Raw genomic sequence first — 16,826 nt, 5'->3', positions numbered from 1 at the left:
GTGAACCGTCCGACGCGCAGCGGAGCCTCCGCCGAAGTCCATTAATAGCTGACAATGTCTTTTTTTTTTTTAATGCCGTTTATCGCGTTTTTTTGATTAGCTCTTAATTTGTACATTCTGTGAGCGCCGGACCTATTTTTAGCCTAAACGCGATGCATCCTCTGGACTAATCAGAATTCTCTCTCACCCTCAAATCATTCGCACGTATCGCGCCAGATGCTCAATTCGCCTCATTCGCGCCGCAGGACCTCCAGATGCGCGTAAACGCGTCTTTACATTGACTTAACATGAAAATCACTTGTGCCAGACGCTCTATTCGCGTTTGGTGTGAACGCCACTCACTCACTCATTTTTGGAAAAAAGTTATGGATTTATAGCGTTTTGAAAAAAATAATAACTTTGAATTTATCATCAACAATTTTGTTATTTGATTTAATAATCGTTGTTCAACATGTTCAGACTGAGCCAAAAAACAACAACATTTTAATAGGATAAATTGAATATTCACAAACTGTGTGGGTCTAGGTAAAAAAATTAATTTTCCTGAAAACTATTTAAATGGATTTATAGCGTTTTGGAAAAGAGCTCCTCAAATAGTGTCAGCCATTTTTTTTTTTTCAGCTAAGCTAACAGGCTCTTGCTCTGTGGAGAAAGCTGAGTAGTAGGCTAACCACGATGGCGAAAGGTAGTTTTGAAGATGATATGGCAGAAGGGGATTTTGAAGATCTTGTGCGATGCCCGTGGCTGCCTGTACGAGCCACAATACAGCGATGAACAGATGCGGATGATGGAGGAACAAGAGGCGGCCGGAGCAGCTGCGGCTCAGGAGTGGCCTCATAGGGCAGCGAAGCAAGTGCATTCTGGGAGTTGTTGTCTTTCATCCACATGTGCCAAAAATACATTTTCTGGCTTTTCTCAGTCTAGAAGCTCCAACTTCTAAAATAATTTCACATTTCTACTACATAAATGACCCAATTTAAATACACATTCATCTTTCCAGCGGTGAAATATCCCTTTAATAAAACTAACAGATGAATAAGAAAGAATGAGACCATGGAATGTGTCAATAACATGTACAATAACACACTGTTTCTGCTTCTGTTTCACGCCAGAGATGCAAAGATTGTCCACCCTGAAAGTCTAAATGTGGACCTAAACAAATGAGTGATGAGGATGTGTTAACATGCAAATGTGTTCATGCTCTATAGACTAAGAACAGCAGGAGTATGACACGAAACACAATAAGAATTTTCTAAATAAGACTAATTTATTCTGAAACAGCAGAAGATGATGATATTATTTCAGTGGGATAATGAGTCTAATAATCTTTACTAACATTAGAGATGGACTTCAGGGGAAATGAAATCTTTCATGTCTTTATCTCGTCTCTGTTCTGAATGTGACGGGTCTCAGCTCTCAGAAGAGGGAAAAGAGGAAGCCTATATATGAGCAAAAACGTTTCTATTTTTTTCCCAAAGAAAAAAAGAATTGTCTTCCCTTCCTCTTCATTTTGTCTTTTTTTAATGCCCCAAACTCTCTCACTAGTCAAACTCTCTCACTAGTCAAACTTTAAAGGCTCTCAGTAACCAGTATCACCAGTCTTCACTAATGAACTCAACCCTTCTCTGTTCAGCTCAAACAGCAACAGATAAAAGTGGCCCAAAACAGAGAAACTCAAACATGGGGTCTGTCCAAATACACACACTTGGCCACTAGAGAGTATGTGCACGCTACAGGATATAAGTGAGCACATTTTACTGGTGCAAACATGAGTATGTGTATTTGTAAATTTTACAACATTTGCAACTGCTTTTTATCACTTAATTAAAAGCACCATCATCACTAGTAAATCGTGTTACATACAGTATATGTATATGCCTATAGGCACTGCTGTACACACACTTAGAGGATTATTTAAAAATGAAATATAAATAAAAATCTAAATAAAGCTCTGTAAACACTTGTATTTTTACAACACCATAAGTGTGTCAAATTAGGTAATCAAAAGTTCTACACACACTTGAACACTTGGGCCGAATACAAGGAAAAATCTATAGTAGACAAATGGTGAAGTGCAAAGATGGCAAGTGTGGACGACGATATTAAGATGATCAGGGATGAAACACGAGTTATGCAGTCCAGCAATATCACTGAAGCTGCTGTTTAGTTGTGAATGTTCAAATATTAATCTAGAATGTTCAAATAATTTTTTTGATTCCATAAGGTCCATATTATAGACTAATACTGACTGACACAGAAGTTATTATGCAAATAAAGGGAAAGACAAGGCTGGACAAATACACCAATATAGAGGAAGTAAAATATGAAATAGGGGTTTTCAGAGAAATACACAAATGATGTGATAAGCTGAATGAGGGATGAGAGCAGATATAATAATAGCGTAGTGTAAATCTGCAGACAGAAACATCAGACTCAGGACAGAAACACACGACCTCTAAAGTAAGAACATGTTCATTCTTCAAACACAATTACACTTTCAGATGATAATATTGTCTCAATGATTGTGAACTGTGTTTTGCTGCTATTGTTTTTTAGTTTTTTTTTACATGATCATGTTTTACTCCAAAATGAAAGTCTGAGAATTTGTGTTTTTCAATGTGTTTCTTCCTCAGAAATGGACCAAACTCTATATCTGATTCTTCTTCTCATTGGTGAGTGTGTTTGGTGTATTATTTATGGTTTATAGTTTCATCAGGTTTGACCCTGTTATGAAAAGCATTAAATCAAACGCTCTCTTTCACAGCTCTCTGCTCCGTATCTGAATGTGTTCAGCGTCAGTATCACTTTATAAACGTGTTGAAGACCTGGACTGAAGCTCAGAGATTCTGCAGAGAGAAATACACAGATCTGGCCACCGTTGACAACATGAACGACATGAACGAGCTGAAGAAGAGTGTGAATGATGGAGGTGTTCAGTTTGTCTGGATTGGGCTGCAGAAGACAGGTGTTGATAAATGGCAGTGGTCTTCAGGTGAACCTGCGCTCTCTCTGAACTGGGGACCTGGACAACCTGAAGGCAGAGATTATTGTGCAATGATGTCATATGGACAATTTCATGATTTGTCATGTAGTGATGCTACTCGTCATTTCGTCTGCAACAACAGTGAGTGCAGCTATTTAAAACTACCGTTCATTTATAGATGCACCATATACCAAATATGACGGCTCCAAGACATGTTCTACTAACACACACAGTCTTAACCTATAAATTAAAGGTAGAGTAGGCAATTTCGGAGAGGCCAGCAATAGCAAGTTAGCTTTGAAAGCATGAGATCCCACTCTCCCTTCAGAGTCTCCAAAGCCACGGCTCCTTCAAAACACATGAACACACACAGCAGAGTCGGCTAAGCGTCACAAGCAAGGTTATAATCGTAAACGAAAACGAACGAAAAAACGAAAATAACTGTCGTTAACTGAAATAAAAATAAAATGAAGCATTACAAAAAAACGATAACTAACGAAAACTGTAATGTGTGTTTGGCAAACCTAACTAAAATAAAATAATACAGTAAATGTCCTTAGTTTTCGTCTTTGTCAGTGTCTTTCATAGAGCAAATAACGTTCAGCATTCAGCTGGATTTCCTTTCCCTGCTCTCCCTCCATCTCTCTGTCACTCACACACACACACACACACACACACACACACACACACACACACACACACACACACACACACACACACACACACACACAGCCCCTCCCCTCCGTGTACACCACGTCTCCATGCAAACGAGTGTTTGTTGAAAGCAAGTTTGCGAAAGGTTGATATCTCGTGAACACCTTCACAATCACACATTAAAAAGTGGCATGAAAAATATTTTAAATTCTGAATACAATTTTGCCAGAGTGTTAATGTCGACCCGAGAAGTGATTGCGCCTTCTTTAGAAAGTTAACTAGTCGCAAGTTTGAGGTAAAATGCAGTTGGGTTGTCGATGTCAAAACACTATATAAGTTGTGATTCTGTCATTTTTTTACTCTTACAATGTTTGCTGCTTCAATCCAGATGAGTATAGTATTGGGTACATTTAGTATAGGGTGTGAATTTTGTACAGCTGTGTAGATTTTTGATTGATTGATTGTATTGCTATTCAACTGCAATGATTTGCCATAGAGCTGCTGCACATGCATATAATGCTGCAGTCCAATTCATTGAGTTCATTTTGAGATGGTTCATCTTAATGTGTTATTTCTCAGATTGAGCTCCCTGACACTCTGACAGCAATGTCCTGTGTGGCTCAAAAATGGGTTAAATACATGCTGTTCATGTACGTCTTCTTTAGTCTGTTGGCTATTTAGGGTTTTTCCTGGCACACGTCACTTACACATTTTGCACTTGCTGCAGAGTCTTGTGTAGACTGTTCACATGTTTGTGCCCATGTGTACCGGTGCTATTGTTGAATACATATTTCCAAATTTTGTATGATGTTTTTGTTGAGTTATTATTACACAGTACTTTTTTCTGACCTTTTTGAATCTTGCCCCTGACAAACAACCCAAATTACAAAAAAAAAAAAAAAGACTAAAACTAATAAAAAACTAAACTAAAACTAAGCATTAAAAAAAAAAAAAAAAAAAAAAAACTAAACTTTAAAAACTAATTAAAACTAAACTGAATTTGAAAACAAAAAGTCAAAACAAAATAAAAATTAATAAAAAATGCAAAACTATAATAACCTTGGTCACAAGAGACTGTGTTAAACTACCTCATGTCTCAAACCACATAATGTAATTGTCACGGTGGATCGCAGGAAGGCAGACTGAGACGTGGATATATTTCCAAAGCGAAGGTTTATTTGTAATTAAACACAGGATGGCAGAACAGGTACCAACACACACACCCACATAGTGATGTTACGTATGACACTGAAGCTTCGATGTGCGTATCACAGATGCGACACAATTTCTAGTCAAGCCCCGTATCGGGGTGTGTATTGGTTTACTAGAGTCACGTGATCGACGACAAATGAAGCCTCACTTTCTGTCCAATCACGTGCGCGTTTCGCTTTGGGTGTCAGAAGGCTCGAACCCCAGATCTTATTTAACAAGTCATTGTTGGCTCAGTCAGGTTGATGAGTTTGTGAGGAGAGAAAATGAATTTATTTAATGAACAAATCAAACACAAACATGTAAGGCTTTTATTTGTACACATAACATTGAAACTATGGAGTGTGTTGTGGTTGCTTCATCTGCCAGAGCTTCTAACACAGGCTTCTGGCTGCTTTATTTTAAATAAGCACCAGATGGCGCTGTTCTCCACACTCTCGAAGCTTTGAATCTTTAGCACTTAATGCACAGGTCTATTTGACAAATCGTTAGCCTCATAGCATAATTGCCTAAGTCCTTTTTTTTTAAATAGGACGTAGGCAATTATGCTATGAGGCTAACAAAATGTTTTGGCCCTTCCGTCGCTATGGTTATCACTGTAAATCATAGCAATTTCAGGAGTGATTGAGCTTCAGTGTAACACATTCACACCCGTAATTATATATTTATTTTTTCCTTGGCAATTTGGTGTGCAGTTTTCATACTCTACGCTTTGCCTATCCTGTTATATAAAGGCCCACTTGAACATTTCTGGCCTCTCCCCTGTTGTGTGTGTGTGTGTGTGTGAGTGTGTGTGTGTGTGTGTGTGTGTGTGCAAAACATAAAGCAGCATAAGAATAATGAATAATGAACAAACTGATTTATGAAACAGTTTTTTTTTTTTCTTCATACAGCGAACACAGGACTCGTCTTTGTCAATCAGCCGAAGAACTGGAGAGACGCTCAGAGTTACTGCAGACAGAATCACATTGATCTGGTCAGTGTGAGGAACCAGGATGAGAATCAACAGATTGAGAATTTCATTAGTGGTCTTGGGTTATCTGGATCATGGATCTGGATCGGTCTGTTCAGAGACTCATGGAAGTGGTCAGATCAGAGTAACTCCTCTTTCAGATACTGGGCTTCTGGTGAACCTAATAATTATGGAGATGGTGAAAACTGTGCTGTTATCAAACACAATGATCTGAGACAGTGGATAGACATATCTTGCAACAACCAATATCCTTTTGTGTGTCATGAAGGTGAGCAGATCCTCACAAACACACACACTCCATCCATCACCTCCAGATATCTTAAAGTTCACGCTACATGTCTGACATGACAGATTCCTCCACAGTGTTTGTTCTGCATGTTGTTTTTGATCAGTCTCTCTCTAGTTTTTGCTTGTGGTTTGTTTTGTGTCCAGATAAACTGATTCTGATCAAAGAGACTCTGACGTGGCCTGAAGCTCTGAGATACTGCAGACAGAATTATACGGATCTGGTCTCGGTTCATTCAGAGGAGATGCAGGAGGAGGTGATGAATGTGGTTAAACGTGCGTCTACTGAGGCGGTGTGGTTGGGTTTACGTCACTCCTGCACTGTGGGCCTCTGGTTCTGGGTGAGCGGAGAGACCGTGTGCTATCAGAACTGGGCTCCAGGGAACGGCACAGGAGACGAGGACTGTGAGTCTGGAGTGAGATCTGGAGCAGTTCAGTCTGGAGGAGATCAGCGCTGGATCAGCCGTCCTGAACACGTCAAACTCAACTTCATCTGCAGCAGATATTAGGAGTGAAGGATGTGTTTGTGTTGTTCTTAAGCAAAAGATTTTTTAACTGGCAAACACGTTTTTGTTTTAATCATCAGATAATGTGCTTATATCAGTACAATTAAATTCATTTCTATAATTTAAAAGTATCATATGAGTCTTTTTACTATCAATATTGTAACAACTGAGACCAAATCAGACACATTTATTTGGCATATGTACCATAAAAATCTTCACACTCCACTCTGGAATCCCATCTTCCCCCAAAACAGGGCAAGAAGATCTTAGTCACCCCGGCAACGATCAGATAAGGAGTTTTATGACTTTTAGCAATGTGGACAGAGCCCCTGCTGCAATACTAGAACAGACTCTCCTGCATTCATTTATTGATGAACTGACTAACATGAAATGAACATGCATTCCAGATCATTTTGTGAATGATTTACAGTCATGTGTTGTATCTTTTAATACTATTATCTGTTGATACTATGATCTTTTGATACTATGTATTTTATTATACCACCAATGGTCAATGTAACCTTACCTGTATCATCTAGTTAATCCTATCTATCACCTATCTAATTAATCCTCATTTAATGACTCACACTTTGATATACATCACCTTCTCTTAGAATGCAGTGTGGATTTGTTATATCTATCTTTTTAGTATTAATGAACAGAAAAGAGTACTTGAGACAGCGTCATAAATCTTTCACACAAAGGAAACTCCCGCCAGAAATTCCCTCTTTCTGACTGGTTTAAGACCGCCTGCAAGGTGTGCCTTTTGTTAAGCTTTAAAAGGCCGTTCCGTTACCCCAACAGGCCTGAGCAACGCCTGCCATGCTTTCATGCTCCCAAAAGGGAGACTGCAAAACTGCAAACCTACCATCACTGAACGGGCAAACATCAACTCTTGGCCTTCTCGGCACTTCAGGATGCCGCACCGTCCAGGCCAGGCGACTCACAACAGCCATGTGATCGAAGCCACCATGCAAGCTCCGACCCACAACAGCGTCGGAACCACACGATGGCAACTTGCACCAGTGACTTTTGACACTCAGGGACCCATCAACGCACTCCAATTTCAACCACTTCAAGAATTGTATCCACTGCAACTGACCATGCAAGTATCAATTTAATGAGGTGCTCTGAAATAAGCTGATGGTTCTTTTCATACTGTAATAGATCTTGCTCCATAGTTCTATTTCCTGCTTCCGGTTCCACATCACTCACCCCTTTACCTATGCATGTATGTATGTATGAATGTATGTATGTTTGTTTAGTGTTAGTTATGTTTGTGAGTTAGTTAATAAAACTTGTGTACAATTATGCATTTGGTTTCTGATTCTCTGTTTGCATACAAAGTCCCTTTTACGATCTTGATCTTGTTACATGCTCTAAGTGATGTACACGCTAAGGAATAATTATCTTTCAGTGACCATGAAAGATACGCTTTTCTTAGAATAAATGAATAATCAAAGAGTTCGTTGGAACTGATTAATTGATTGTAATATGAATTTGGCTTACCTCAAAGTTAATCTAATTAACTGACCCAAATATTAATAATTAATCATAATTGGTAATTATGGATTATTATTAATATTTCCCCTTTGAGCTAATATTGTTACAATATATTGTTCTTTGGGCAATTCAAATACTAATGTGCACTATATGTTTTAAAGACCCCATGACATCAACGTGAGTTTTTATTTGTGACTGTTCAGTCAAACATACTTACTGTTAAATAGAAAGTAGAAGATCATGATTCGAGGATGTGGCTCAAAGTATATTGGCTGTTTAAAACAAAAGAAAAGCACAAGCCACGTCAGTTGATTTCATGGGATCTTGTTATTCTGGTGGTGTGGCTTCTTTCTTCTCCTCACTCCTGTGTTTTGCACTAGTCATATATTTACTAATTACTTAATTTACTAATTAATAAATATGATTATGAGTATCTATATGTGTCTCAATAAAATGAAAAATGGTTTATCCTTAAAGCTACAATAAGTCATTTTTTTCGCCACTAGGGGTCGCTAACCTCTAACAATAACAAAGTCGTAGGTTGATGACGCGGTGATAAGAGGAATCATGGAACTTGTCGTCATGCTGAAGGATCTAATAATGTTTGTGGATGAGTGAATACAGTCATGTTTTTTAACAAGACTGTGGTATGACACAGGGCGCGGTTGCTAATGAGAGACAGACATACGAGTCCCGCGGATATTAAAGGAATGAGGATATTTCATTCTACCGAACTATCCACAAGTGCTGAATCACTACTCACACAGGACAGTTTATTTGACGAATTAAACTTGTGAGGTAACGCAGCGCTGTTTCACTTGCTCTACACTATCACACTAAATGTAAACTATAATGTTATTTATTGTGTTTTACACTAATTTCTTCCACAGCAGTTGGACTGTCTGTGGGTGTAGAGACCATTCGCCTGCCGGAACATTGTTCCTGGACAATCTGTCTGGTCCTATGTTTAGGACCCCTGGCACATGCGCCGCTCTCAGCGAGCGCAGGTTGCGTTGAGCCCACACCAGGAGGCGTTCTGTTAGCCTGTACAGGTTCCGTGACCTGAGGCCACCCTGGCGATTTATGTAGGACACCACTGATCTGTTGTCCGAGCGGACCAGGACGTGGTGTCCTCGTATTTGGGGACAAAAGCGTGTCAGCGCGTTGTCCACTGCCAACATTTCGAGGCAGTTTATATGCAGAAGCTTCTCCCGTTCCGACCATAGGCCAAAGAACGGTCTGCCTTCGAGCAGCGCTCCCCATCCCGAGGTGGATGCGTCCGTAGACACCACCCTCACTCTCGAGGAAGTCCCCAGGGTTACACCTGATTGGTACCAGCAGTGACGGACTGGCCATTGGGCAATGTGGGCAAATGCCACTGCGGCCGCCTGGTCTCATCACTTGTTGTGGCCGCATCACAAACAAATAAATAGGCTAAATAAAGCGAGGAAGCGGCCGCTTATTTATAGCATTGCAGCTATTGGCGCAATGGCTGCAAAGCGGCAGCACCACCAGCGGCTCGCTCGCCGCTCATCACAACTTGTGGCGCACAACCATATAAAAAGGCTAAATAAATAAATAAAGCGGAGATGCGGCCGCCTTTTGGCGGATTGGCCGCCTGCAACCGGCAGCACAGCCAGCGGCTCGCTCGGCGCTCATCACAACCATATAAAAAGGCTAAATAAATAAATAAAGCGGAGGGTCTGCAACAATAGGCCGTCGCAAATCAACAGACTAAGTATATGAACTGACAAAATGTAAAAATGTGTACCTTGAATGCAATGTAAGTCGCTTTGGATAAAAGCGTCTGCCAAATGCATAAATGTAAATATAAATGTAAATATGAATAAAATAATAATAAATTAAGCGGAGCTGCAGGCGGCCACAAAAAAACAAGGAAAAAAGCAAACAAACAAACACCACGGGCCTATCTCTGAAAAATAATAGCCCTATGAACTAAATAATAATAATGACTTTTTATTTCTATTTTTCCTGTGAAGGACAAATAGACTAAATGTATGTAATCTCTCTATTTATAAGGTATTTTGAATGTTTTTAGTCAGTGGAATTTCTCGCAATCATTGACCTGATGAGATGATAGATAATGACAAGTGAATGATGGGTAATGAGAGCATATCAACAACACGGAGTGAAAGAAAATGGATCGAGGAATGAGAAAACGGCGAGTAGAAAAGGGTGGAGCAGAAAAAAAGAGAGAGAAGAAGCGTGTGAAGAAGAGTGTGTTGTTTGTGTAATGTTATGTTTCTTTGTTGGTTGCAGATGACTTGAGAAGACAAATGTGGCCTCTCTGCTAAAATTGCCAGGGCCTCTTTTTGGTGCCAGTCCGCCACTGGGTACCAGTCTTTTGCTTTCCAAGGTTTCAGAGCTGTGACGCAGCGCTGATTGACCTTGAGATGAAGCAGACCGGAGGTCCACGCCCCGCGTGGCACTCTCTTTTTCAGCCAGAACTGCAGTGGGCGCATGCAAAGCAAGCCCAGCTGAAGCACTGATGATGCTGAGGCCATGAGACCCAGCATCCTCTGAAACTTCTTGAGCGGGACAGATGCGCCGCAGCGGAAAGAGCTCGCTGCGCGCTGAATGTCCAGTGTACGCTGTGGTGATAGGCGTGCATAGACAGCGAGTTCAGCTCTGTGCCCAGGAAAGATATTATCTGCCTGGGGGACAGAGAGCTTTTTGCCCAATTGACTCTGAGACCCAGATTCTCGAGTAAAATGGTCCTGTGCTCTATGAGCTCCGAGTGAGATTGAGCTAAAATCAGCCAATCGTCCAAGTAGTTCAGTACTCGCATGCCCTGTAGTCTGAGGGGTGCGAGCGCTGCATCCATGCACATCGTAAATGTACGGGGTGCTAGGGATAAGCCGAACGGCAGGACTGTGTACTGATATGCCTGGCCCTCGAAGGCGAATCTCAAAAATCGCCTGTGACGTGACGCTATCTGTATTTGAAAATACGCGTCTTTCAGATCTATTGACACAAACCAATCTCCTCGGCGAATTTGCGCGAGGATTTTTCTGGTCGTGAGCATTCTGAACTGTCTCTTTGCAAGCACTTTGTTCAGTTGTGTAACAACAATGACTTGGTGTTGGGGAATTAATTAGCTCGAATTAGCGGTAATATTCATCAATGTGAATATGCATCTGTTGCTTCCATAAATTAATTTATTCAAAAATAGGGAATAGGTCAAAACCTCGGCTTGTATCAGAGATTACCCAATTACTTGTAGTAATCACTGATAGAGACGGGTAGAATTTACTCAATTAGGGGGAATTTGAGGTAGAAGTTGAAGAATGTTAATTTATCATGCAGACGGGCCGTCCGGCGGACCTAATGTATAAGTTATGAACAGAAATCGGGCGTCTTTAACACTGATAGATAACACTTTCTTGTGGCCACAAAGAAGATAATTATCTTCGTGTTTTAGACAATTTTTAGATTTCTTTTAATAGTAAGACCAATCGTAGAGCTTATAAGGTAAAATCTGCACTCCTCAGGGACTCAGAATTTGAAACAAACAGGCAAACTTAATTCAAATGATTTAACAAAGTTTATTTAAACAAGCTAGCGATTACACAATTACTTCAAATCACGCAGGAAAAAATGCATAAACAAAACAGGCAATATAACGATCGTAATACAGAAATACAACAAAATAAAAAGGTTTGAGAGAGGGGAAGAGAGAGAGAGAGAGAGAGAGAGAGAGAGAGAGAATCAGCGAGAGGAAACTAATAGTTGAGGTAAGAATGATTTTAGGTGTGCGTGTGAGATGTTGAGATGGTAGCGTTTGTAAGGTGGGTGTGTCGGCGGCTCCGTGAGCACGTGGTAGTGTGTTTGTCTTTGCACACGTGGGTGAGAGTATGTGTGTGTGTGTGTGTGTGTGTGTATGTGTGTGTGTGTGAAAGAGAATTTAGAGATAGAGATAGAAACAGTTTAGTCATTCACCACAAAACCCCAACGTTTCTCAGTAATATTTAGACACTTTAAACAGCATTTCCTTCAGATTGCAAATTTAAAAGATCTACGTTACTCTGTTTGGAAGATCGGCCTTCTGTGTGTGTGTTCGTTTGGGTTGGATATAAAGGCACCTGGATCACGTGGTCACAGCGTCTGGTTGCTATGGCGACTTGAAGCGAGCGAAGACTCAGCAAAGATTATCTTAGCCTTAAGTTGATTTCGTGGGTTGGTTTCAGAAGACTATACTGAAGTAATAGTAGCTCTAAGAAAAGACTTGGAAATAAAAAGAAAATAAAAGCGAGCGAAACTTCCTTGAGGGAAGGAGGCGTGTCGTCTTTCTCTCTCTGGCGGAATGCACTGAGAGGAGAGGGGCGCGGAATTTTAAAGGGCTAAACTCACGCCTCCCTCACGTACGTGGGCCAATCGTCTTTAACAACGTATCGGGCCCACCTCCTGACGGTTCGAGGTCTATACGCCTCCCTTCCCGCGGGGTTTTGAAACGATGGATTCGTCCATAACTTAATAACGCTGGTATTTAATAAACAATGCATTCTCTGATATTTTGTGTTAAAGATCCAGCATCGTTGGGGTTTGTGGAACACGGCAATACCGCGAATGACAGTTCTAAGATCTAAAATCAAGGAGGTACATCATTTCTTGTAATTGTGGACACCACAGAGTGATTACAGGCCAATAACCTACATAGGCATAACATTTGGGGCAGGGGATCATGCACATCAAGAAAATACATTTAAAATATTTTATACAAGGATTTTGGGTCACACGTGGTGGGGCTTCGTGTGTTTCTGTATGTGTGTGGAAAGTTCACAACCGCACGCTGAACTCTTGTCCCTGACGCTGCGGGGTGAGGCTTATGTGTGTGCGTTCGTTTGACTCCTTGCCTTGATGTACTCAGCAGAAACCACATGTTTTGGGCATCTGTTCTTACAACACTGTTTTATTGTTGTGAAGAGTTAATTAGTGTCTATGTGCAAATCAGTGTTCGAGAGACTCCCTAGGAGGGGGTGCTTTCGGGCTCGCTCTCATTGGTCAGCGTTAGGCTCTCCAAGCCCTAAACAGACGGTCTTTGTTGATTTAGACGTAAGAGATCACGTAGAGAGAGAGATAGTCCATGATTTACACCATTTTTCGGTGCCATCTGGTCTGCAAGGCACAGAGCAATCTTAACCCCCTGAGGTCGGGTGACGCGCGGGCGCGTCAACTCGACGTTTACTAAATGTTTCTATTAATATCTCCGCGATTGTGCAGCACACATAAATGGTTCTGATTTTGCCGTAATCGATAGATTCTCAGCTTCAACGTCCTTATTCTCGCGAAATCGTACGTGACTCACACAGGGAGCAAGAGGGAAGACAAGATGACCGTTCACAAAAAAAAAACAAAATTTGACCGTTCACCTTGCGTGATTGGTGGGCTAGCTTGCCTGTCTGCATTTTGTGTGAAACTAACCAATAGATGCGGTTGAAATCCCTAAGTACCCTCCCATCTCCTCACAGTGATGAAAATACAAAGCTGACACGGAGAGAGAAAGAGTAGAAAAGTCCGCGAAAGAAAAAGACCGCGAAAAAAACATGGCAAAAACATATATAAAGAAGAGGAAAAGTAAGAAGAAGACGATGAGAGATAATGGCGAAGACATTGGTATTGAAAGACGTACTTGCGGCGGTTTTGGAGAGCAGCGACGAGGATGAACGAGTTTCCGAGCCTGATGGATTTTCTTCTGATGTAACTTTAGATGATGAGGATTATGATCACAGAAGAGATCCAGTTGAAGACGGGTAAGCATATTTATTTTATAAAAACCTTGTTCGCATGGTGCACTTTGTGCTAGACTAACTGTGACCATCTTGGCTAAAATAAGCTGCGCTGTACTGCTTTGTGTATCTGAACTTTGACAAATTGACTGTGCCTTTAGCAAAGTGTTTACTTTATGTAAAAGTTATTTTCTTGTGTAAAACTGAGGTAACGTACACTTACAAATAGTAACGTTGTAGGCATGTAGGCTGTTTTTGGTGGTCTACTTTTGATAACTAATGTAATATTTCTTCACCTCAATTCACAATTTGAATAACATTATCTCTTGTAGTGATGAATCAATATGTTTTGGCCAAATTGATAATGCAAGTCCTAACTTATTTGTTTTTGTGTTTTTTTTCAGAGAGGATTCACAGCTACCAGGGCCCAGTGTAACACAGGCAGCCTCACCTGTGCCTGCCACCAGTCACCAGGTCACCACCAGCCCTTACACAGCAACCATCATCACCAACCCGGCCAGCCAAGAGGTCCCGTACCCCCCCAGCATCAACCAGCACTATTTCTAATATCTAATATATAGTTCAGCTTTGGTTTGAAAAAAAAAATGTTGAAAAGTTGACAAGAAAACATGAAATTTTTTACATTTTGTGAATATTGTTAGTAGTGATCTTTTTTCACAAAGTAAACGTTTTGCTTGAAAGAAAGACCTGTTGTAATGCTACTTTTTCATTTGCACACATCCCATAAAGCTTGATATGTAGTAGGAAGTTATTTTAGTCCTATTTTATCTCAGTCCCTCTAACATTTGGTGAGGGTAGAGTCACAGACAAAACTTGTACTAAAAAAACGATTTTTCAAAATGTCACTTTAGACAATTATTATTCATTATCTACTATTTTATTCATATATTACACTACTTTTGTGACCCTAAGACTTTGGGGAACCCATATCAAGGGCCAAAATAATTCGTCCACATGAGTAATGTTATGTTTCCACAAGAGATTTGAAGAATTTCAAAAATCGGACTTATATTTTTCACCTTTTAGAGCCAAATTATCCCTCTCTCTCTCTTTACACAATGCTCTAGGACAAGTGGTGAGCTCATCAGAGAAAGAGCTGGGTTTTCTCTGCACATTTTGATATAAAACACATGGGATTATGTTATGTAATTGCCTTTAAAAGGTGAATTTAATAAGATATGTAAAATCGAAGAAAAAGTGAAAAAATGCCCTTAGACCTCAGAGGGTTAAGACAACAGAGGTGTCGTAAATGAGAGTGCTTTGGAATGTCAGAATAGCTTGAGTCAGAGCGAGACAGGGGTTTTGTGGATTTGGACTGCATTAATTAATTTGATTTAATCACCATGCAGACTGGTGATCTGCTCTCCGCTACAGTTGCCTTTGATCTAGTATGGGTCTGAGACCCCTGTCTTTTTTCGGTACCAGGAAGTATCTGCTGTATAGCCCTCCTTCGCTTTGAACTTGAGAAAGGGGCTCTATGGCCCCTTTGCTCAATAGTTTCACAATTTCGGCTCGAAGTAGATGTGCTACTTACATTTACATTTTACATTTAGTCATTTAGCAGACGCTTTTATCCAAAGCGACTTACAAATCAGGACTAAATTAAGCGAGTCATCATGAAGGGGCAAAAGACAACAACAACGCAAGAAGTGTTCAGAATACGAAGTTCAGGCATTATTCAGAGTAGCATAAGCATGATAAGTGGGATTTTAAGGGAAAGGTTTTTTTTTTTTTTTTTTTTTTTTTTTTTATGAGTTTAGGTGCTCATGGAAGAGATGGGTTTTCAGCTGTTTTTTGAATGTTGTCAGGGATTCAGCATTCCGGATGAGGGTGGGGAGAGTGTTCCACCAGCATGGAACTGTGAATGAGAATGATCTGGAAAGTGATCTTGTGGCTTTCTGTGATGGAACCACGAGACGTCGCTTGTTGATTGATCGTAGGCGTCTGGTGGGGATGTAGGCTCGTAGGAGTGAGTGAAGGTAGGAGGGAGCTGAGCCTGTGATAGATCTGTAAGCAAGCGTCAATGCCTTGAACTTGATGCGAGCAGCGAGAGGTAGCCAGTGCAGAGAGATTAACAGAGGAGTGACGTGGGCCCTCTTGGGCTCGTTGAAGACTTCTGTTTTTACCGTGGTTTCGACGCGCGCCTTGGGCTCGTTGAAGACTTCTGTTTTTACCGTGGTTTCGACGCGCGCCGTGTAGCTGCGAGGGCATCGGCGAAACTGTAGCGAATAGCCTCTTTTTATTATGTCTAGCACCCACTTCGAAACCCCAGGCAGCTTTGCCCATGCATCTGCATGGATAGCTAGGGGTTGAATGCGAAGCGCGCTCTGTTCGGTCAGCGACAGAGAGGCTTCGGTGTGCATAAGCATCGCGCTCGTGACATTTGAGGCAGGGGGCGCACTGATAACAGCGGGCAGATTGCCCACGCTCGACCCTTCTGCGGCCGTCAACCGAGAGGGGGGGGGGCTGGGCGATTCCCGTAGGAACTAACATGTCTGTGCGTGGATGTGGGTGCAGGATAGCGGGCACATTTGTAACACTGAGAGCATTGTCCGCCTGAGCAGAGCGAATGCATCTTGGTTTCGTTTTTACAGAAACCTTGGGACATGTAGAATGTAGTGTTTGTGGGCACTGGGTAGTGGGCACATTTTCTACGTTTAATGCGCAATCGATCTGAGTAGATTTTATGTGCGCGAGCCCTGTGTGACGGGCTGTGCTTGTGTGTAGGAATGGGCACTGGGCAGTGGGCATTTTGTTTACACACATAACACCATCGGCCGTGGCCGGGACACCAGAAAATACACTCTTTTTGGGATTTATCTGGGTAGCCGTGAAAACGGCATTTGTGTGCAGGCAAGCGGGCGGTGGGACCGGCTTGTTGACTGCAAAATACACTGGACCAGTCGCATTTTCTGGAACTGGACGAGCGATGAACTTTGGTGGAG

General features: G+C 41.2%; 2 protein-coding genes across 2 annotated transcripts; both read left to right on the top strand.

The window, feature by feature from the left end:
- Positions 1–697: 697 nt before the first annotated feature.
- Positions 698–6,649, top strand: LOC311288443 (C-type mannose receptor 2-like; the record flags this gene model as incomplete). Its single annotated transcript, XM_084405863.1, has 6 exons — positions 698–853; positions 1,634–1,685; positions 2,634–2,672; positions 2,765–3,124; positions 5,740–6,087; positions 6,252–6,649. 6 exons carry the CDS (start codon positions 698–700, stop codon positions 6,611–6,613), a joined length of 1,317 nt encoding a protein of 438 aa, XP_084261989.1. The 3' UTR covers positions 6,614–6,649.
- A 6,676-nt stretch (positions 6,650–13,325) lies between these two features.
- LOC311288040 (uncharacterized protein) lies at positions 13,326–14,476 on the top strand. The gene is made up of 2 exons (XM_084405245.1): positions 13,326–13,884; positions 14,265–14,476. The coding sequence occupies exons 1-2, from the start codon at positions 13,733–13,735 to the stop codon at positions 14,425–14,427; spliced, it is 315 nt and encodes a 104-aa protein (XP_084261371.1). The 5' UTR covers positions 13,326–13,732; the 3' UTR covers positions 14,428–14,476.
- Positions 14,477–16,826: the final 2,350 nt, after the last annotated feature.

This window comes from Rutilus rutilus (genome assembly GCF_951802725.1).
Source record: "Rutilus rutilus genome assembly, chromosome: 3".
In the NCBI taxonomy this organism is placed as follows: Eukaryota; Metazoa; Chordata; class Actinopteri; order Cypriniformes; family Leuciscidae; genus Rutilus; species Rutilus rutilus.
The sequence above is the reverse complement of the archived record's forward strand: the minus strand, read 5'-3'. Positions and strand labels throughout refer to the sequence as shown.

Bases quoted from the DNA above. Each gene is read 5' to 3' on its own strand.
- LOC311288040 (XM_084405245.1), top strand. From the start codon at position 13,733: ATGGCGAAGACATTGGTATTGAAAGACGTACTTGCGGCGGTTTTGGAG. The intron at 13,885-14,264 runs GTAAGCATATTT...GTTTTTTTTCAG, and splicing joins AGAGATCCAGTTGAAGACGG to AGAGGATTCACAGCTACCAG.